The 22,897-nt window shown below is 41.7% G+C and overlaps 2 protein-coding genes across 6 annotated transcripts; one reads left to right on the forward strand and one right to left on the reverse strand.

Moving 5' to 3' along the window:
• Positions 1–902: 902 nt before the first annotated feature.
• LOC311061558 (uncharacterized protein) lies at positions 903–6,395 on the forward strand. 2 transcript variants are annotated; one of them, XM_084080223.1, is made up of 5 exons: positions 903–965; positions 1,735–1,953; positions 3,804–3,998; positions 4,309–4,476; positions 4,710–6,395. In XM_084080223.1, exons 2-5 carry the CDS (start codon positions 1,750–1,752, stop codon positions 5,841–5,843), a joined length of 1,701 nt encoding a protein of 566 aa, XP_083936349.1. In that variant the 5' UTR covers positions 903–965; positions 1,735–1,749; the 3' UTR covers positions 5,844–6,395. The 2 variants fall into 2 exon arrangements, with proteins under 2 accessions (XP_083936349.1, XP_083936348.1); XM_084080222.1 differs by having other exon boundaries at positions 909–1,106.
• A 1,774-nt stretch (positions 6,396–8,169) lies between these two features.
• On the reverse strand, positions 8,170–14,917 carry nelfe (negative elongation factor complex member E). Of its 4 annotated transcripts, none has more exons than XM_084080224.1 (11): positions 14,884–14,917; positions 13,565–13,652; positions 13,396–13,465; positions 13,026–13,171; positions 12,599–12,673; positions 12,440–12,477; positions 11,098–11,375; positions 10,530–10,674; positions 10,223–10,277; positions 8,739–8,841; positions 8,170–8,521 (listed from the first exon to the last, which is right to left on the reverse strand). In XM_084080224.1, the coding sequence occupies exons 2-11, from the start codon at positions 13,634–13,636 to the stop codon at positions 8,448–8,450; spliced, it is 1,056 nt and encodes a 351-aa protein (XP_083936350.1). In that variant the 5' UTR covers positions 13,637–13,652; positions 14,884–14,917; the 3' UTR covers positions 8,170–8,447. The 4 variants fall into 4 exon arrangements, with proteins under 4 accessions (XP_083936350.1, XP_083936351.1, XP_083936352.1 ...); XM_084080225.1 differs by having other exon boundaries at positions 14,876–14,911; XM_084080226.1 differs by having other exon boundaries at positions 13,565–13,649; positions 14,876–14,905.
• Positions 14,918–22,897: the final 7,980 nt, after the last annotated feature.

Below are 22,897 nucleotides of genomic sequence, written 5' to 3' on the forward strand. Positions count from 1 at the left end.
TAATGACACGTGATCAACGTGGGCTTTGGTGGGCCCCGCCCCCCTTTGATCGTGAAATCGCAGATGGAAGACTGTGGACTTAATTCACTTTGCAGTTTGCATATCCGGTCTGGAGCGAATACGGAAACAAACTGTGTGTGAATGTACATCTGGGTGGAAATTACCGGATACAGGTAGGCTAGGCGGGCTTTAAACCGGATCTAAGCACCGAGCAGCAAATACGAACCATGCTTCCCACGAGTACTGCGGAAAGCGGTTGGCACAGACAGCGTTGCCACGTTCGCTTATTATAAGTTACTTTGGGCTCGTTTTTCTGTAAAGTTGCTTGTAAATATTGGTAGTTGTGGCGTGGCGGGTTGCGTTTTTTTTTGGGCTTATTTAGTGTAGTTGCTTATTTGGGCTTGTTTCCTAATGTTGTTTAAACCAGTGGTTCTCAAATATTTTCATGTCAAAGACCCCCCCCCCCCCATAATGAATATGTATTTGTTCTGCGGACCACCCCGCGGACCCCCGTACCAGATTTGTGTTTCAAATGTTTCAAAGATGTTCCATTTTGCAAAAAAATGTTTCAAGTTTTTTTTTTTTTTAAATAGCCAATCTACAAGCGATGTGACGCGTTGTGAGGCTATTTTCAGATCGCCAATGTTTAAAGGGCTCATGTGGCCCGCCCCTACAGTCGCTTCTTTGGGGCTTGTTTTCATAGACCTGGTTGCTTATTTCTTTCACACAATCTGGCAACACTGGTCAGTGGTTACCACAGATCAGGAGTCAGTTCTGCTGATGTTTTTTTCAGCGGACCGTTGGACCGTGGCAGGACTCTGCTCACTAAACCGATTCCGAGTCAGTTTGACGGCAGCGGATTGGTCGTGTGTGTGTGTGTGTGTGTGTGTGTGTGTGTGTGTGTGTGTGTTATTATGACGGAAGGCAAACCAAACCAGTAGGGCCAGAAGTAAACAGATACATAGGTGTGTGTGTGTGTGTGTGTGTGTAATGTATTATAGGATGTTCCGCTTTTAACAGCCACGCAACGTCGCGGTGTTTTTAAAGATTGAAGGCTGACGAGACATTTTAAAAGACAACATCAAAAAGGAGTGTTCACCGCACTGGTGAGTGAGTGACTATAACTAACATGTGATGGTTCTTGTCCCATATTAGCAAAGGAAAAACAGCTAGCTTGCCTTGCTAGCGTTGGGCCAAGTAACGCAGTGCTGCGCGCCGAAAATAGCCGATCTACAAGCTCACCGTGGAGCTTGTACTTGTAGATCGCTTGGGGCCATAGCAGCAGCACAGAAGGAATATTATATGACTGTGTTGTTGGGGCTAGTCCTCAGCATGGATGGAAAGACCCAGTCCAGCAGTCTGTCAGCCGCGTGTTTGAGATCTATTTTTATTCAGTTGTAATGAATCACTTAACTTTGGAGATATTATTTAACATCATTATTACTAGGTTACTCCTCGATAACTAGCCCTCAAACCCACACGTCAGATCAGGTTATAATGTTCATGTGTGTTAGTTAGCTAGCTTGCTTGCTGATGTTATTACTAATGTATTCACTACTCACTACCACCATGGTCGTTTACGAATCTTTCTTAGTTCTTATACTATGTATGAATACAATATATAGAATTTATATTAAAAAAAGATAGATATGCTAATTAGGACATTAGGCTATATTATGTGTTTTTTTTCCTATACTGCGGCCAACTTGCTACACCTGTTTCTTGTCCCTGTAGTCACAAAGACACAAGATGGAGATGCTGTGCTTCCGCTTGCCTGGCCATGGGGACACGACCCTGAATCACATGAATTCACTGAGGTCCCATCAGCATTTCTGTGATGTCACCATTGTCGCCAGTGACAATCAGACGTTCAGAGGTCATAAGGTGGTGCTGGCTGCCTGCTCACCCTTCCTAAGGGACCAGTTCCTCCTAAACCCTTCTTCTAAGCTACAGGTGGGCATGATATAATATGTTATTATATGTGTGGCGCCCCAGCTCACAGCTCTGCCAATCGATCTTAGCTCTATTGGCACGGTGGGTGAGTGGGGTTCGATCCCAGCTCGGTGCGAATCACTACATATGCATAATATATGCATACGTTATTTGCTGCTTATCCTTGCACAATCAAACACTCTCATACAACTCTCCCCTCTCTCACTCAGAATGGCGCCCTCTCAGTCACCATCTCCCTCATACATGTTGAGGAACTGCTTCATGTTAAGCGTGATTTATGGTTGAGTGCCAGTGTCGTTGCGCGTCTAACTCAGGCTTTAGGTTGAATGCAACTAAACTGCTCAAAAAAAGTTCGGAAACTTAACTTCGGCCAATTATATCTCCCCTTTAATAATACCAATTGGTATTGTGTTTTATATCATTATTATCGTTGATTAGTCACCTTTACAACGAGGTACAGCTTGTAAGGATCGTGCATTCGTGGAATGAGCAACACAGCTAAACGTGTGGGTAGCGCCTCCAAAAAAATTGCCAAAATCACCCAATATGCTTCTGTTGGTAATCACTCTTGTTTTGAGCAACCTGTCAGCACACACCTGCTGAGAGGTGTGTGCCAGTAGTCACAGGTGTGTGACTGCCTCACAGGTGAGTGACTGGCACCTGAACATGGGTTCTGCAACTTTGTTGAGTTGGAGTGTGTATGCTCCAAGCAGCAACACTGCCCCCATGGAAAGATGCCACGTTTGTCCCTTCAGGATAAGGCCCGTGCAATAGGGCAAGTGAAGCTGGTGTTCTGTTACGCAGATTACGCATTATTTGATGTCAGCCCTGGTACCATTGTCAGGCAGGTGTGTGCCAGTCACAGGTGTGACTGGCACCTGAGCATGGGTCCTGCAACTTTGACATCTGTCTTTGGTTCCGTTGTGCAAATCTGGCCTGTAAATCTATGGTTCCTCAGTTAAGCAAGGGGTCTTGGGTTGTTGTCTTCCTTGTTGACTTCACCAGTCTCACAGAACCTGGTCCTACGTTTGCAAATGGTACCTGGGCTGACACCAAATAATGCTGTCACTCTGATTCACTTGCCCTATTGCACAGGCCTCATCCTGAAGGGACAAACGTGGCATCTTTCCATGGGGGCAGTGTTGCTGCTTGGAGCATACACACTCCAACTTAACAAAGTTGCAAAACCCATGTTCAGGTGCCAGTCACTCACCTGTGAGGCAGTCACACACCTGTGACTACTGGCACACACCTCTCAGCAGGTGTGTGCTGGCAGGTTGCTCAAAACAAGAGCGATTACCAACAGAAACATATTGGGTGATTTTGGCACATTTTTTGGAGGCGCTACCCACACGTTTAGCTGTGTTGCTCATTCCACGAATGCCCGATCCTTACAAGCTGTACCTCCTTGTAAAGGTGACTAATCAACGGTAAAAATGATATAACACACAATACCAATTGGTTTTATTAAAGTGGAGATATAATTGACCGAAGTTAAGTTTCCGAACTTTTTTTGAGCAGTTTATTATGTACTTTATATTCTACTCAGCGATGAACCAGGGCTCATCAGTCACATGTTAACAGCATCCCTAATATTTGTTGAACAAAATCTGAAAAGAGTATTTTATCATTTTAACACATACCAGCCTCTGAGAAATAAATTGGCTTTCCATGAGGAATCCCAAGCATACCTGTCTGTCAGCCAGCCAGACAGGACACACCCAGTGACATTGGTCAAGCGTTGATGTAGAGTAGACTACTTAAGATAATGCAGCCAGACCATGGACATTTGTCTTATACCTCTACCTCTTAAAATTAATGTTTTTCCTCACATGTGTACACATATACAGGTGTCAATGCTGCATAGCTCCACAGTGGTTTGTGACTTACTCCAGTCCTGCTACACTGGTGTGCTGCAGTTCAACCCTGAGGAGATAGTCAACTACCTGACAGCGGCCAGCTACCTGCAGATGGAACATATTGTTGAGCGGTGCAGAGGAGCCCTGAAAAAGTACATGCAACCAAGGACATCCAATCCACCACGGGTCAGTCACTTAACACTATCTGACTAAATGGTAAAGGTTTGCTACAGATGCATAGAGCGAATGATGGAAGACAGCGGAAAAGTGTGTATTGATATGTATTGTATTCCGTTTTTGTACAAATTGTGAGGGTTGCCTTTTCTTCAGTGTGATTGTTACTATGATAATGTAATAATGCCCTAGCCCTAATTTCACACAAGGCATAACTCTGTCTAATCCTTGTTTTGGTTCTAGTCCAGAAACAAGCTTGTCACCACAATTCACTCGACAAATGTTATGACAAGTGTCTGTTATTTTACATTTCACCTTCCAGGTGAAGACAGAAGAGAGCCAGTCCCGCCCAGCAATCGTTAGTGGCAGTGCACCCCCTGTTGGCCATCCACACTCTGTGCAGCCGCACAGCCCTGTAGTATGTTCCCAGGATGCAGAGGATAACGCTGACAAGTGTACTAGTCCCTTGCTGGATGACACAACGATTAAGGTAAGTGTGTGAATATGTGTGACAGCAAGGTTGGGAACTGTGCCAGGAAGCTGGTAAATTCTAAAATGTAGTCATTAACAGGATTTATTTTAGAACGCAGCAGGAACCTATATAGCTTTCAAATCACACACTTTATATATGCTTATTTTAGTGACTTGTACTATTATAACAAAGACATGAATCAGGAGGATATTCAGCCCCCACACTCATCTTCATGACAAATGCTGTTCCAGGTGAATGGATCAGATGAGGAGGAGCAGTCCAGACAGGAGGACTATGACGTGTACACCGTGTACCTCCCTGAGGAGCAGAGAGCAGATAACAGGAGAGACCCAGGAGAGGACAGAGGAGGTCCCTCGGACGGGCCTCAGGGTGCTTGTTACTCAGATACAGATGGTGTCTTAGTTGGAGGGGGTGAATGTGGCTTGAATCCCTCAGAACATGATATTAATAACGGGAGTCTGTCAAGGGGGGGATTCGCAATGGAAGGGCTTCGTGCCTTCAGGCGTAGACTGTCTGAGCCTAAAGTTGGCCGGGGGAGAGGCAGGGGGAGGGGATTCAAGAGGAGGAAGTGGGTCGCGTCCCAGGAGAGGAGGCCTCAAGGCGTTGCTCACCACCAGGATCTGTGGTACCTAGCCACCTCCGGGATTGGAGGTGGCTTCGGGTTGGACTACAGCCAAGAGGGGCTAAAGACAGGTAATTACCTGTCGGTCGACCTCCCACAGATGGACTTCAGTATGGGGGAGGCTCAGGGAGAGGAAGTCACCCCCATAGCTACAAACGGTATGGGACAGTACCCCTTGGATGAGTCCAGTAACGCTGGAGAGGGGAGTTCTGGACTGGGTGGGGTTCCCACAGACGAGGGAGGGGATGAGTCTGTGCCGGTGGTGGGGTCCACCTCCAGCGTTTCAGGGCCTGTTATCTGCGAGCACTGTGGGATGACATTCCCTTCTGTGAGCTCCCTCGCCATACACTCCCGCTCCACCCACATGCTGTACTCTTGCCCCTGCTGTGGCAAACACTTCCACCACTCCGCCAACCTCACCCGACACATGGCTGTCCACCGTGGAGCCGGGAAGTCCCACCAGTGCCCCCTCTGCTACAAGACCTTCACCCAGAAGTCCACGCTGATCGACCACATGAACCTGCACAGTGGCGAGCGCCCGCACCACTGCGCCTACTGCCATGCGCGCTTCGCCCACAAGCCAGCCTTGAGGCGCCACCTCAAGGAGCAGCATGGGAAAACCACAGGTCAGAACTCCCTACATGAGCAGGAGGAGAGGGAGAGAGAACAGGTTGCAGGAGCTGCAGGAAGAGGAGTGAGAGAGGAAGAGCAAGAATGCCTGGTCACTGAGCAAACATCATAGTCCATGGTGGAATTGGACAACTGGCAAGTCAATGAGAATACAAGAATACAATAGAATGAATGCTCAAATGTGTGAACACTCCAGACTAGACCAGAAAGCAGCCACAGCTGACCTGTGGTCTATTGTCTATAAGAGGGGGGGGGGGTTCTGTGGACATTTCACCTTTAATAAATGACATCAACCACAGCTGTGCTGGGAACAGCTTTTGAGAAAAGGCTTCTAACATGTTAAAATAGAAATAAGGTTATTCACATGAAAGGGTGTTTGCAGCCTGTCCCAGTCGATACATTAGAAACATGCTACTTTGAGGACTGAGCAGCACTAAAGACCGAGTTCAGTGACAGTGTACCTGTCTACCTCCAGTCAAATATTTCTGTCTACTCAGGTTATATGACCTTGAAATCTTTTGCCATTAATCGGGATGAATTGGCAGTGAAGGAGAGATCATATTTTCAGCCCAAGGAGTGGGATATATCTTGTAAAAATGTACTTTTTACCTGCCTAAAGCAACTTCTAATCAGCCACGTCATTGATAAACTTTATAGTACTGAAGTCAGTGTTCATTCAATTTGAAAAGTGTACATAATATATTTGGTGACGATGACACAGGCAGGCATGGGGCTCAGTCTAAACAAAATGCTAGACAACAGTCTGCAGCAAATCTACACAGGCTTGAAACATGTTACAGGAAAACAAACATGACGTCGCATAAGCAATGACGGTCTAAATTAATAACAAAAATGCACCCAATAGAGTTCAGGCCTCCACCAAGGCCTAAAAATCTCCCACTTTGCTCATTGGTAAGTTTGGCCTGATGGTGTCACCAAAACCTATAGGGTGTCTTCCTCTTTGGAGCATGATGAATATGCACAGCAGATTTGACACGCCCATCAAGAAATGTCAATACATAAGCTTCTTGGGGGAGGTAATAGGTACTATACATTTGGATCATGGAATTCAAATCTAAACAGAAACCAATTAGAATGTGTCTATGGCATCCAGACACAATCTAAAGTAGATGTTTTGATATGTTGATGCACATGTAGCCTTGTCTAGGGTTACAGACTTCAGTACGTAAGGCTGGCATTTAACAAGTACTTTGTTAGTAATCCCTTTCTTTGCCAGTGAATAGTCAGTCCAGATATCGATCCAGTGTCCTATATTGGAAATATCAAGGGCAGCTCTGAAAAGTCACAACTGTCATATAATACAATATAATGTATATCAAACTCAATTACTGAATGTCAGCTTGACTGTTAAAATATGGACTACATAGTTTTGGTTAAAAAAAACACGTGTGTCTACCAGATATGAAAAGGTATGAATATGAAAAGGAGCAGAAAGAGAAAAAAAAGTGCCTGGGGCAAATGTGTAAATAAAATAACTTAAGTAATCTTTTGGAACTGCTTGTCTAAATAAACCATGATACTGTGTCCATATTTTACATGGTAGCCTCATGAGGGTAGTCTGCCTACACAGCAACTAGCCATAGGACCAGGATACTCTTCATTCAAATGTATCTAACATTTGCCATATGACCATTTTGACACATGTGAGGGGTGTTTATTTAATCTTAATACTGGGCAGACCTTATACAGACTGCAGCACCTGGAACCTGTCGTGTCAGGAGAGGTTTGTCCTCCATCAGTTGTATTCGTCCATCCCTGTTGAAATTAACCTAAATGTTGAAGGTGGCAACTCATCTTAAGACAGCTTATCATACTGTGGATGACAGTCAGAAGCTGTCCAGACGTCGCCTACACAAACTCTGAATGCTTGTCTGGAACTTCACCTCCTGAAAGCCGAGAAAGGAAGCCGTCCTCTGTCATTTCCGTCCACGACAATATAATCTTTCAAACTTTTTTATTTCCATTTCTGCTAAGCAGCAAGCTATATATGCTTCGACAAAATTGATTTACAGTAGGACAAAATTACACGTCTGCAAAGACGAAACGGAAGTGGGGGTGCATCCGGGGTTACCCCCGAATCATTTCGGCGCTTCCGTTGCACAGACTGCATTATGGAAGCATTTGAAAATTGCACCCGAGTCAACAGTCTGGCTCGAGAGACTACAGCTCTATGAGAATACTCCTGGACTGATGGCATAAGTGACTATCTAGTACCTACATGATTCATGAAAAACACTTCCCAGACATGCTGTTGTTGCATAGAACTCGAGACAATGTTATAGTTGAGATCATTGAATGCTGTATCCCATGATGCAAATGGTTGCCATTGCTGTACATGTTAAAGCAATGAGACATTACATTTGTAAGACGTTAGTTTCAATTTATGCATTTTTTTGTCAAGGCCTCACAAAAAAAACGAGTGTGTAAAAACATGATGTATTTTAGTGGACTCCACAAACCAAAATATCTGGCTTCAAGTACAAAGCGATGATACAAAGCATTACATACAGTTATTTGAACATGTCAATTAAAGTAGCCAAAGGACATCAGAGATATTTTGCATTTCTCCTGAAACAATGTCTCAAAAAAATAAGACTCAGCTAGCAAAATAGTATACAAACTTAAATGGGGGGTGGGGGGGGTGTTTAACCATGTCCTGTATTCCACACAGGCGAGTGAGTTGACCATTACGTTCTCATAGAAAATCTTCACTATATACAACTTGGTTCCTCTTGTCCCGATATGAGCCTTTGGCACTGTTCTGCACAGCTGTAAAAGAAGGACACAGTGGTGAAGGCAAAGAAGTTAAACCAACGAGTACACTTACACTTTGTCTAACGACCATGTTGTATGACAAAATCAACATATATTCAACTGGGAAAACAAGTTGATGCTATTCAAATCGACACACTTGAGCTTATGTTTGGTCGTATGACATCATCATTTGATGGAACTTCACTTAAGCCTTAAGAATGCTATTTGTTACCTAAGGAAGCCCAAACTGATTTTCCAGTAGCTGCATCCAGCATGGGCTGTTTCCTGGCGATGCTAACTTTGATGTGAATGTCTCCAACAGTGGTTCCATTCAACTGTAAGAAAAACAAAGAAAGTAGGAGGAAGAGATTGAGATGTGATTTCCATCTAATTTATTTATCTAAAAACTTGTGATAATCACGTGATATGTTTTTGTGCAACATTTGGTTTACACTGTAAGAGCCATTCCATATCAAAGAGACACAACATGGAATGAAACTGCCAAGTCCTTGCAATCGTTTTTTAAAGACGTGTGATTGTAAACATTCTGAAACTGTCTTGTTCAAATTTCAGATTGGTGCAGAAAACAGAAAAGGTGTTACACAAATGCAGTAAACTGCTTCCATAACATCTAATTTATAAAATTCGGATCATGTCGGCCATCACCCGACATGAGATGTTCTGAGACGGTTCACTTATTGTCGGCCTGGCGTAGACATCACACGAATCGGTACACACGAATCGGTACACGAAGGCCAAACATCACACAAATCGGTACACAGTATCTCTATAGTCATAACACGAAACGGGTCTTTCAGATTTTTCATATTCCATCCTGATTGGCTAAAAATGGCTTCCAAAGTTTGCAGGAGTGCACCGTTTTGAACAAACTGCCTCAAATCATGAACACAGCTTGCAATTTCTGTGAAATTTTGCACGCACATTCCGACTATGCTGAGGAAGAAATGCCACTTGAACATTTTCAAATCATCCTCATGGTGGCGCTATAGCATGCCGATTACTGTTTTTACCTATAACTGCACCGATCTGTGTAAAACTTTGTATGTGCACTCCCTAGAGGTCAGGGAAAAACCTTTGCCCTGCATTTTTCACATCTGCCTTTTATAGCGCCACCAGGAGGCCGACTTATATAAAACATTTTTTTTTATATTACTTTTTCACATTTTATCCAAATTTCACGCAAATCGGTAGACATGATCTCTATAGTCATGTGATCAAGACGGATCTAAGATTGACATCTAAAGTATGCAGGAGTGGCCCATTTTTAACACAATGTAGCAAATCATGAACGCAGCGTCCGATTGCGGTGAAACTTTTCACACACATTTGCACTACGTTGACAAACAAATGCCACCCTTTCAACATTGGCCTATTATAGCGCCACCAGGAGGCCAACTTATATAAAACTATTTTTTTTATATTACTCCTTCAGATTTCATCCAAACAACACGCAAATCGGTACACATGATCTCTATAGTCAACTGATCAAGACGGATCCGTCCGATCCGCCTGATTTTTCACATTCCAGCCTGATTGGCGAATTCCGAATATTGCTGCCCCACACTATCCTACCTGACCTGGCGGAGACCTGTGCTCCGAGGAGCACTTTTTCTAGTTCTCTATGATGTTCTACAACGGTTTTGTCTTTGGTTTTGCATGAATCTTTGAGCTGATCTGGGCTTCCACTGTACCAACCTCAGCTACAGCTGTGTCAGCAGACTCCATCTTCTCAAAGGTGATGAATGCACAGCTAGGAGACAGAATCAGAAATGTCATGAAGTAAAGTACAAGAAATGTAGATCTATACTTGTTGTGAGGATGTAGATCGGCTACTTCCAATCGGCTACTTCCAATGCGCAACACTGGTGCACAACTAAGTATAAATGACTCTTTGCAGTCTGAAATCTTATTCTATTGTGCAATATTATTCTGTTGTGAATGTGATTAATGCATTTGCAATCACAGATGTACAACAGCGCTTTCAGTTTTGATGGATATGTACTTGCGTGGGTTGTCCACTCTCAAGTCAATGATGTTGCCATGTTGAGAGAAGGCAGTTCGCAGGCTGTCCTCCACAAGCCCAGAGCCATACACATACACTGTATTTCCCTTACGTGCCCCTCTCCGTTCCGGGAACGAGTCTGACCCTAAAAAAAAAAAGAGAGAAGGGTTTTTAAAACCTTTATTTAGTCACAAAAGTCTTGCTGGATATTAATCCTCTTTGCCTCAAAGGCAAAAGCTTCTTAGGTGATGGTTGGGGAGAGCATTAAAGATGGAGAGACACAGAAGGGAGAATGCCATTCTGTGATCATTAGCAGTGAAACCTATGGTCAAAACCTGTGTAGATGTAACTAAAACATCCCCCCCCCCCCTCAGCTCCTGCCTGCCCCATTCAGTCAGTGGCCTAGACTCTTTCTATCCACTTTTCGCTTCGACATGCCCCTGGCGTTCTTTCTGAAAAAGCAAACCTGGGATCCGAAGTTGTAGTTAAACTAACACTCTAACAAGTCTTTTTTGCAGAAACAGAGGCTTTTTGTAGACAGAGCGGCCCACAGTGTATATCTACTCACGTCTGAATGGTCCATCTCTGTCTCTTTCTCGGTCCCGCTCGCGTTCCCTGTCTCGGCTGCGGTCCCTCTCTCGGTCCCGATCGCGCTCTCTGTCCCTGTCCCTTCCTCTGTCACGGTCTCTCTCTCTCTCCCTATCCCGGTCTCTGTCTCTGTCCATCTCTCGGTCACGGTCCCTATCGCGGTCTCTGTCCGGCTCACGGCTGGGCGGCATTCCCCCTCCTTCCTCCTCTTCCCGAGGCCGTTCACCACGTTCACCCCGTTCACCTGGGGTAACAAAGCTGAGGAAGCACAACGGGAGAGATATTAGACCTGCAATCCTACATATACACTGATTCAGATGATGTATGAAACATTCAATTATATATATTTTTTTGTGACCACATTTTTATTGTTCATTTGACATTTTACAAGAGCAACCCATTTTTCTCAGCAATTACAGTGCACGGACAGTAAGACATACATATGTTACCTGCATGTGTGCAGAACACTTCTTTGTGCACATACAGTATACATCCACAATCACCTACCTACATGTCCTGTCACTCATTTAGGGATGCCACCGAATATTCGAATTTTCGAATATTCGTTACAGTCTCCATAATCGAAAATGATTTTTAAAATTCGATTTTAATTATATAAATTTTTTATTAATATTTAAAAAAAAAAAAAAAAATGTTTTACTTTTTACTTTTTTTTTTTTTTTACTTTTTACTTTTGTATGCCTTAGTTTCAATCAAAATATATGCTAATACTAATAATAGTAATATTATAGTCTTAATAATTCTAAATGGCCACAGTTTCAGAGCGTTTCACTGTTTCAGCCCAGCCCAAACATGAACTCTGCAGCCGCACTGAGGCCCCTGCTGGAAAGCATCCCAGCCCAAACATTAACGTAACTAATAATTGGGCCGCGCAACCCGGAAATGACCATAATAATGCTAAAACAGGAGAAAAAAAAAAAATGTAAAAAAAAAAAAATTTTTTTTTTTTTGAAAAATATTTTTCAAAAAACGGCGCCGTCGAATAATCGAAAAATATTCGCCAGGGCTGTCCGAATTTCGAATTGGCTGAAGGTCAGATTGTGGCATCCCTAGTTCCCTTTTTTTGTACACAGGGCTACCCTCCCTTCACTACCTCCCTCCCTCCATCCCCTTCCTACAATCCCACCCTCCTATTGGTTCATCGTGACTACAACTGAAAAGACATTCGACAAAATACAATGACTACATATATACAGGCTAGTGATGACAACATAAATCTTTAAGCAAATTATGTGCGCTTTGACCATTTCTACAGCATGCATGAGTGCATTCAATTATATATTGAAGATTTGACACATTACCTCTCATACAGGGATTTTCTATGGGCTCTCTTGATAGCCTTGAAATGTGAAAAAAATATGTGAAGAATCAGAATCAGCTGCATTTAATTTCTTGTTTTATGCAATCACAATATAATCTGCAGTTATTCAGCCTGCATTACATTTGTTCTTCTGCCATACCTCGGCTTGTTCTTCATCTGTAGACATGCTCCTTTGGAATGGTAGGAAAGCTGGAATTGGGCCTTTCTCTGGGTCCTGTGGGGAATGCAGAGCCATCAGTAAAAGATAAAAACATGAAATAGCTAGGACACAAATAAACACAATTGAGAACTGTTTTAAGTGTGTTCTGTGGGTGTGTTGTTATACGTGTTCAAGTTTATAAGTTTATAAGTGTTCTTCAAGTGTTAATACAAGTTCTTCACTTCTATTATTAATCTTTATAGATCGCTATCCATATTATTTGTGGTAGTCCACCAAGACATAGATTCCTGAAACCTACAATGGAATATAATGAATATAATGGGATGTTCAGTTATTTTGCTTTGTTCTCTCCAACCCGGCACCACAATTTATCAATGCACCATCACAAATCCAGTTAAAATCTCACCTTCAGCTTGATCTCTAGTTGTCGGGAGCGTTTAAAGCCAGAGTTTTTGTTCTCTGACTTGATGGCACTAATGGCCCCAGATTTGATGAGCATCTTTGCCTGCTCTGTTGCTGTTGCCGTGTCAACCACCGGCTGGTCGGACAACGCTACGAAGGAGGAACATTTAATTAACATTAACAATTAACACAAGCTAATTGCAAGTCATGAGAAAACTGAAAACTGGGACTCATCCTCCCACCAGAAAGAATTCTAATGATGATTAAACTATAACAAAATTTCCTGGAGAAGATTATTTATAGTACAAGTGACTTTATTAAATTGCTGAGCAACTTAACCAATTCACTTGACGTATTGTGAGAGCTCCTCTTACTTCGTTTCAAGCCACTCTGGTTGGTCTGGTTGGTTGAACTCTGCTTCTTTAAAGCCATAAAGGCTTTTTTCTGAACAAAGGAGAACACGAAAATGAATGCTAAGGTATGTACTTAAATTTGTCACGTTTGAGTGAGAGTGTCAGTGTGTGCAGTGCGACACAATGATACCTTCTTTTTGAGTTTAGCATATTTCTTCTGCAGGGACTCCTCTTCCTCCGTCAAGGCGCTCGGGAAAGCCATGATGACAATCCCTCTGCTTAAGAGTAAAACCTAATTTATACTCCACTCCTTTAACAGAATGCACACATACAATGCAATTTATCCTTTATGTTGGAATAAACAGCGGTTGCTATGTATTGATATGGGATTTACAGTATGTCAACATACAGTAGATGAAATAATTTGGTGTCTGATCATTACTGGATCTCTTGTAAACACGTCACAGTGGCACAGTAATTTCATGCTTTCCTAATGTTTTACCTACCTAGAATGGCTGTGATATTACATACATTTCATGCAGTAACACATGACATTACAGCCACTAATTCTAGGGCTATGTTTTACCGACTCTACTAACTCTACCACTGCATAAGAATTAGGCATTTTCATTGGAGGTTACCAATGGTTACAGACAGCCCAGCTGGAATAAAAACCAATACAAACAAATCCTCCTGGATTTAAATAAATATAAAATTATTTGGAAGGATCACTAACCACTTTCAATTAGGTGTCCCAATTTTGGATAGAAAAAATATCAATTATTATGTATTTTAATCGGGCTTATAACGTTAACCAACCACAACACCTGACTGAGCAGCCCATAGCCAGCCAGCTACCATTAGCTAGTTTGATCCAGTGTTGCCATGTCGGCTTATTATAAGCGTCGTTGGGCTTCTTTTTCTGTGAAGTTGCTTCTAAATATTGGTAGCGGGTTGTTTAGGCTTGTTTCTAAACTGTACTTGCTTATTTAGGCTTGCTTCCAATAAGAAAAAAAATAAATAAATATATATATATATATATATATATATATATATATATATATATATATATATATATATATATATATATATATATATATATATATATATATTAGCATTTATGTTAGAATGTTTCAAAAAATATCCCAAATATTCCACATTTTTTTGCAAGAGTTTTTGAAAATAGGAGATCTACAAACTTGTAGATCGGCTATTTTCAAATAGCCGCTGCATATAGGTTTAAAGTGCTTATGTGGCCTAAATTCGCTTCTTTTTGACTTGTTTTCCTAGACCTGGTTGCTTGTTTCTCTCACCAAATATGGCAACACTGTTAGCTAGTTTGATCTCAACAAGACACAACAGTCGGGGGGGAAACCACACAGCAGAAATGTTTTTCACCAGAACGAAATGCAGATTTCTACCAATGTATCAAAAACATATATGTTACTGTCCAAGACTTTATAACCTATTATGAGACATAATAAGTTACATATTTACTCACAGGCTCACCAATGATGGATCTTCCTCCTCTTTTTTCTTCTTCGTCGTATTCTCCTCTTTAGAGTTTCCGGCAGACTGCACGCCAGTGTTGCCAGATTTGCGAGAGAAACAAGCAACCAGTTCTAGGAAAACAAGCCCAAAAGAAGCAACTAGGCTAGGCTACATGAGACCTTTAAAACATCGGCTATTTGAAAATAGACAAACTACAAGCTCACGTGAGCTTGTATCAACAAGCCCAAAAACCCGCAACCTGCAAACTACCAATATTTACAAGCAACTTCACAGAAAAAAATAAGCCCAAAATCACTTATAGTAAGCGGACATGGCAACGCTGAAGACTATACACCCAGTATTGGCATCGTGCTGCCTCCTGCTGTTGGTCTTGGGTACTGTTATCCTATAGACGCTGAATTCAACTAAAAGTGGTTCTCAAACCTTTTAGTTTCAAGCAGTGATGGAAGAAGTCAAGTACTCAAATGTTTTACTTAAGTGAAAGTATCAATACCCTATTGTAGAAATAGTCTGTTACAAGTAAAAGTCCGGTATTCAAAATGTACTTAAAGTACCAAAAGTATAAGTACTTGTTGTGCAGAATGTCCGATTTTACAAGTTCAAAATGTATAAGAATCTTTTGAAAATTTAGCAGATCTACAAGCTCACAATGGTTGCATCGTGACTTACGGTGTTGTGAGCTTGTAGATTGGCTATTTTCAAATAGCCAAAGTATATATAGGGATGAATTGGTTAAGGCATGTTTTGTAATAATAAAGATCTACAAAGTAACTAGTTTCTTCCTGTTAATAAAGCCTACAGTATTATACCTCGTCGTACCAGAACTCATCCTTCAACTATATAATTACCGTACACAACAGTAACTAACGTTTTAAAATAATTGTAGTTGAGTAAAAAGTACAATATTTGCCCCCGAGATGTTAACCTGACCTCACTGAGTCAGGGTTAGTAGTAAGTAAAATAACTGAAAATGTAAAATACTACAGTAAAGTAAAAAATCCTTAAATTTGAACTTGAGTACAGTACTTGAGTACACACCACTGGTTTCAAGGACCCCATAATTCTCGAGTGTACAAATGTCCCTTGCACCTTCCTTTTAAACAGTGGTTTAGAGAGTGCTTTACAGAATAAATAAAAGTAAGTAATAAAACAATGAGAGATATTCGAAAGAGATTAGCTAACAATAATGGTATTTTGCAAGGCAAGAGTAGATCAAATACTCAGTTTATAATCTATTCAAATTGGTTTTCAGGAGAGACTCATAAGGTGACTGATTTAGCAGTCCTGGCCTCTTGGGTAGGTTATTAGAATTAGAATTGGAAATTTGCATGAAAAGTAATGTTATTACAAAGCTATACCCACCTGTCTGAGATTGTCAAGCTAATTAGCTGAGCAACTTAACTAATGTATCGTGAGAGCTCCTCTTACTTCGTTTCAAGTCACCGTTGGTTGACAGAGAGACCCCTGTTCTGAACAAACACTCTATAGCAATGATTACTATGAGAATAGAGCTATTTCTTATTTAAACGGAAAAAAAACCCCATACAATTCCATTTAACAACACATTTTTATTACAAAGCAATATAACAAAACAAAACAAAAACGTTCACATGGGCTAGCAGTTGTGCAAATTAATATGTATTTGGCCCCAGACCCCCATCTGATAACATTTTGTGCTAGGGACCCCATACAAGATTTGAGTTGTTAAAATGTTTCAAAAATATTTCAAACATTTGTTTTTACATTTTTTGAAAATAGCATCTACAAACTCACAAAGTGTCCATCATGACACGTTGTGAACTTTTAGTTCAGCTATTTTCAAATAGCCAATGTATATAGGGTTAAACTGGTTAAACTGATTTTTATGTTACATTTAGCTGAGGACCCCCTGGAACCCCCTCAAGGACCCCTGGGGGTCCCCGGACCCCACTTTCAGAACTACTGAGCTATAGCATGTATACTGTTTTGTGCTGGTCACTTAATAATTGGATGAAAACTATAGTGCCCTCAATGAAAATAAACAATGAACTGCACTACATTTTACTGATTAATTTCTGTTAGGCTTATCGGTTAGTGCCAGACATACTGTATTTGTGACTTTATTCGTATGAGCAACTTTATGGTTTGTTGTTCTGCTTCAGGATGATACTTCAAGTGAATAATTAGCATGAGTTTTCATGTGTTTCTGCATACTGAACTGCCAACGAAAGCTTTGACCACAAACTGCACACCTGTATGGTACCACCTTCATGTGTGTTCTCATGTGCACCTTGAGATTCTCTTTAAGCCCAAAGCTTTTGTCACAAACTGAACAACTGAACGGTTTATCCTTTGTATGACTAATCATGTGTGTCTTGAGATGTTCCTTTTGACCAAAACTTTTGCTACAAACTGTGCAGCTGTATGGCCTTTCACCTGAATGTGTTCTCATGTGTCTATTTAGATCTCCTGTTTGATAAAAGGTCTTGCCACACACAAAGCAGCTGTATGGTTTGTGTCCTGTATGAGTTCTTATATGGATCTTCAAAGTTCCTTTTTGACCAAAAGACTGGCCACAAATTGTACACATAAATGGTCTCTCCCCAGTATGGGACCTCATATGCGTTTCCAGAGCCCAAATTCGTGGAAATGTTTTACCACAAACTTTACACGTCCGGTGAACTTCAAGGTGTAATTCCAAGGTTTCTGTCGGCTCTAAATGTTTTCCACATAAAGCGCAATCACTTGAATGGACCTTAACGTGCATCATTAAAGAATGCTTACTAGGAAATGATTGTTTACAAACTTTGCAACATGGTGAGGATAAAACCTCAGTTGATTTCAATTCCTGGCACAGTTCTATAGAGCTTTTGGACGTTTTGCTATTATACAAACCTGCCTGAGGTTCCCTTGTCATTCTACAATCACCATCACTGTCTTCGATTTCACTACAGACTGAGGAGAGAAGCTGGGTCTCACCAGTTTGTACCAAATCACTAGCTGGATTCAAGTGAAAAGTTGAGTCTCTGCAAAACTCTACACCAGCTTCGTTTTTTATCTGATCTGATGAGGTGCTGGCAAGAGGCTCTTCCTCTCTGTTTTCCAAATATTGGCCTTGATGAAGCTGTGATGATTGAAGTGTGTCTTCGTCATTTTCACTTTTCACTCGCAGTAATGTTAGCGTTGAGACTTGAGTCTCCTCTAGCCGCTGTTCCTGTTTCATCTGTGGTGGCTCTGGCACATCCAGGCTCAGACCAGGGCTCCTGTTCTGCTGTTCAGGAGGGGGCTCCTCTTCACAGACAGGGAGATGTAGGAAATCTATGAGGGGGGACAGAAAACATCAGAAATATTGATCGTCATAGTGATTGTGATGATCCAGGTCTGACTTGTTTTGACTTTATTGTCCCACAAGGGGACACAGCGCTGTAAACAACAATAACACAGCACACAATGACAGCAATACAACAGAAAAACAAACAGACAAACAAAAAAAAGACCACAGTAGACACTGCAGGCCTGTTCAGGGATGCTTGTTTAAAATTAAAGCCAGCTATGATGTCCTTAGAGCCTAAATATTCTGTACCAGCAGCACCCAGGGGGCACACCATAGAGTAATGAGATGATTGACTGGGACTGGGAGTGATGTAGCCCCATGAAGAACCTCTCACTCCGCTATACAGCTCCGAGATGAGGTCCTACGCCGAGGTCTCCCAGAAACAATGTTTCCCATTCGAACCGGGAGCAGTACTGGCACCGGACGTAGGGGGTGGGAAAAGGGGCCACAAGCTGCCTAAATAAGCGATTTAAACGGGTAGTTTCGTCCCCGACCTAAAATATTTTGTGCCGGACTAAATCTTAAACATCTGTTCGCTTTGGAATCTACTATTAGTTTTTGGATACGATGTGGCGAAAAGGTTAACAGCGGACCCTTTCCGGCCATTCAACCGATTCTGGGAGACCTCGGCGTAGGACCTCATCTCGGAGCCGTATAGCGGATTGAGAGGTTCTTAATGGGGCTAGGAGTGATGTCCGTTTTCTTTGTTTTGTTTCGTTTTGTTTCGTTGTCTGTTAGCAGTGGGATTGCTGGTACACCGAATGGAAAGTAAGATGGTATGGTTTAGGAAGGAATGGGACTACGAACCTGGTACTTGACAGTGACATCTCATGTCAGGATTCACATTCAGCATGCCCATCTGTTTGCGCTGAAGGTCGATCTCTTGCTGGTACTGAACTATAGCTCTACCAAATACGGCTAATATGTCCTCAGCAGCCGCAGTTAATCGTTGATTGACGAACATCCTTAACGTCTCTATGTCACCCATTATCATCTGTACGTCGCTTGGCTTCAAGTGTCCATAAAAACCTTTCCCTGCTGCCCATATATACGCACAGCATTCAGTGCAAGCGTGACGTGAGAAACACGAGCAGTGTTGCCAGTTTTGCGAGAGAAACAAGCAACCAGGTCTATGAAAACAAGCCCAAAAGAAGCCCGAGATCGACCAAGACCACTCTAACCCTTAGGGTTAGAGTGGTCTTGGTATATATATATATAAAAAACGCAACCCGCAACAACTACCAATGATTACAAGCAACTTTACAGAAAAACAAGCCCAACGTCGCTTATCATTAAGCGGACATGGCAACGCTGAACACAAGACTGATGCAAATGACTGTTCCGGGTGGTCGGGTGGACGTATGGTACCAGGGAGGGGGTTAGATCACCTAACCTAAGTGCCAGACAGTGAAAACCACCATTGCTGTGTTACATATTATCATAAACTGCTAAACAGATCAATAGAAGCATAGAATAGTCAATGATTTAATTATAAAAATAATTAGTCAATACTTTAGTATGAACAATACATTTTGGACGGACGTTTTGTCTTGTTGTCCTCACATGATGCAATCATGTACAACATATGCCACAAATCTCCTGGAACATACTGTATTAAGGGATTCACCTAAAAAAAAAACGGGTTTCTTACAATATATGTTTTCTAGTGGGTTGCTTTAAATATTTATTAATATTTGTTCCACGTTCGAACTTCTATCTAGACTAGAGCTTAATTTAAGTGTGGGGCCATTACTTGGTGAACATTAGCTGCTGCAAATCAGCATTTCCATGGCATTACACCATTACTCTTGTAAGTAGGTTACTTACTATAGGTAAGAAAACAGTTGACATATTCTAGTTTAGGGGTGAACAACCATAGGTCATGTACCAACTGATGACATGTTTCACTTTATCTGTATAAATGTCAGCTTGTTACAGTTAATGGTGTGCAATTTTGGGTTTTCTCTTTTTATTTTAACACTCAAGCCTTTCACATGCAAGCCTTTTAAAATGCAGCCTTCCATGTGGAAACACTTTGGGTTCACTCTTTATCCCCATAGCTAGATTGAGACACTGTCTGTGGAAAAATGCAAATGAATTACATATTATTTGGTCAAAAGCCAAAGCGTGGCGATGGGGAGCAGCTGAAGGCCCTTGATCCAGTCAAAAAGATGGCCACAATGGTGAGTAAAAAGAATGAATTGAGAAAGGAAAATAAGTTCTTATATATAATTTGACCTCAGACCCATGTGCCAACCATGGTCAACCCTGACCGACAGAGGCCTATATTTGGTAAACAACCTGCGCCGAGCGATTAGCACTGTCATTTGTACAATTGCCAATAATAAAGTAAAGTAGAGTTCCCGTGATGTCAAACTTTTATTTTTAAACCAAGCCATTTGGAAAGGCCTAACTTTACCTTAATAATTGTAACTAATAATAGTAAACGTAGCAGGTTCTGAACAGATTCAATTCTAAATCATTTGACAAAAGTTGGTCCACTGTCTTCTCATTATCTCCTTTTCTCTTCTCTGTAGCAGGGGTCATCAACACGTCAGTACACGTTGTGTCTCCACCAGGTCAGGTAGGTTATTGTGGGCCAGCAATGTTCGGAATTAGCCAATCAGGATGGAATATGAAAAATTGGACAGATCCGTCTTGATCACTTGACTATAGAGAAAGAGAAAATGTGTACTGATTTGCATGATGTTTGGATAAAATCTGAAGGAGTAAAAAAAAAAAGGTTTTACAGAAGTCGGCCTCCTAGTGGCGCTATAAAAGGCAGATGTGAAATATGCAGGGCAAAGGTTTTTCCTTGGCCTCTAGGGAGTGTGCATACAAAGTGTTACGCAGATCGGTGCAGTGCAGTTATAGGTAAAAACAGGAATCGGCCTGTTATTTTAATGACTATACTGTGTACCGATTTGCAGTAAAAAGTGTTTTGCAAAAATATGCCTCCTGGTGGCGCTATAACAGGCCCATGTGAAATTGGGCATCCCCTGCGGGATGCAGTTAATATGGAAACGGACGCCGGGGAGGTGGAGGTGGATCACGCCGTGCATGAAGACGCGGACGTACGTATCGGCTGTAGCTCTCCCACTGAGTCAGCCTCAGTGTTTAGGGGAGCCTAAACACGTAGCAGCCCCAGCATATAGTCTAGAGCAGCATTTCAAAATGAATAGTAGGTTACCAAGATTTTCTTTACATACTGTCTTGTGTTATGTCTAGACAGAGCAAAGATGTCACAAGTTTCCTCATCAAATGTACAGATCTGCTCACATCCTACCACTAAAAGAGTGACAGCTTGTGCGTTTTACGATGTTGACATTCAGTTGCGTTGCGTGTGTGTTCTGTTTCAATATGCAAATCTTTTTCAATATGCAAATAACTCGACCTGTATTGTTAGAAGGATGCATTCCAGATGATGTAAAGAGTGCTGCATTCATTCATAGATATGTGCAGAAACCGGTTCATCAATTTCAATGGTACATACTGTACACAAACATGCGTGCACAATGCACATGCAACAGACATGTGCCATGTGAATGGCAACGATGTGCAGCACATTACGTATGTTACATTTTTTGATAAGACTTTCAGAGGTCTTGTAACTCCAGTTTGTTGCCTCCCATTTTCATTCTCTCTCTCTGTCTCGGTCTTCATCACTCATAATAGTGAAAGGTTAACATGAGCCATTTCCTGGCTAAGACCCTGTCATTTGATGAAAAGAAAGAAAACTAGAAAACTGTGCTCCTCTGAGCACAGGTCTCCGCCAGGCCGGGTTGCCTACACTGACTGGGCTCACAAACTTTGCAAGGCACTCATAGCCAATTGGTCCTACACTGGAAATATGTAGGAGTAGTAGCAAAAAGTGTGTTTGAAGACAACGCAACATTGCGGAAAATGTAATCTGGCCGGGGCCTACAGTATATGGAGAGTGAGTGTCCAAGGAATCCAGAGAGAAAAAACATTTTTTGATTGTACAACCTACAGGCGGCCATAGCTGAGTGGTTAGTGAGCCCGCCTAGGGAGCCAGAGGCCCTGGTTGCCCCAGGTTCGATTCCAGGCCAGGCCAGCATATGTGTCGATGAAATGAAATTTGTCCCTGAGCAAGACTCTTAACCCCTAATTGCTCACAGGTTCTCATTGGAAACAAGTTCGCAAGGACTTTCATGAACGACCTGTTAAAGGAATTATCCTTACAGTTCAAGAGTTATTGGCCAAACGTGAAACTGGCTTTTGTAGTGCCACGTGTAAAACAACATACATTTTGCTTTGATAAACCGGTTTCTGCACATATCTATGAATGAATGCAGCACTCTTTACATTATCTGGAATGCATCCTTCTAACAATACACGTTGAGTTATTTGCATATTGAAAAAGATTTGCATATTGAAACAGAACACACGCGCAATGCATGTGTGTTCCGCCCTCAGATCCATCGAATGGAGGCCATCACCCCTGCCCTCACTCACTCACGCCAGTTTTCTTCTCCTTTTCCACTCAACATATATAATGGTAATTAATACCATTCAATCCAGGATAGAATCTGTCATTTTAGATTTATTTTGGCTATTAAAAAAATAGTAGATACAAGCTCATACCGAGTGCCGCACTATGAGCTTGTAGATCTGCTATTTTTGAAAAATCTTAAAAACGTGTGCAAATCTTTGAATATATATATTTTTTAAACATTT

The sequence above is a fragment of the Gymnoscopelus microlampas genome (assembly GCF_963454915.1).
Source record: "Gymnoscopelus microlampas genome assembly, chromosome: 15".
Taxonomy (NCBI): Eukaryota; Metazoa; Chordata; class Actinopteri; order Myctophiformes; family Myctophidae; genus Gymnoscopelus; species Gymnoscopelus microlampas.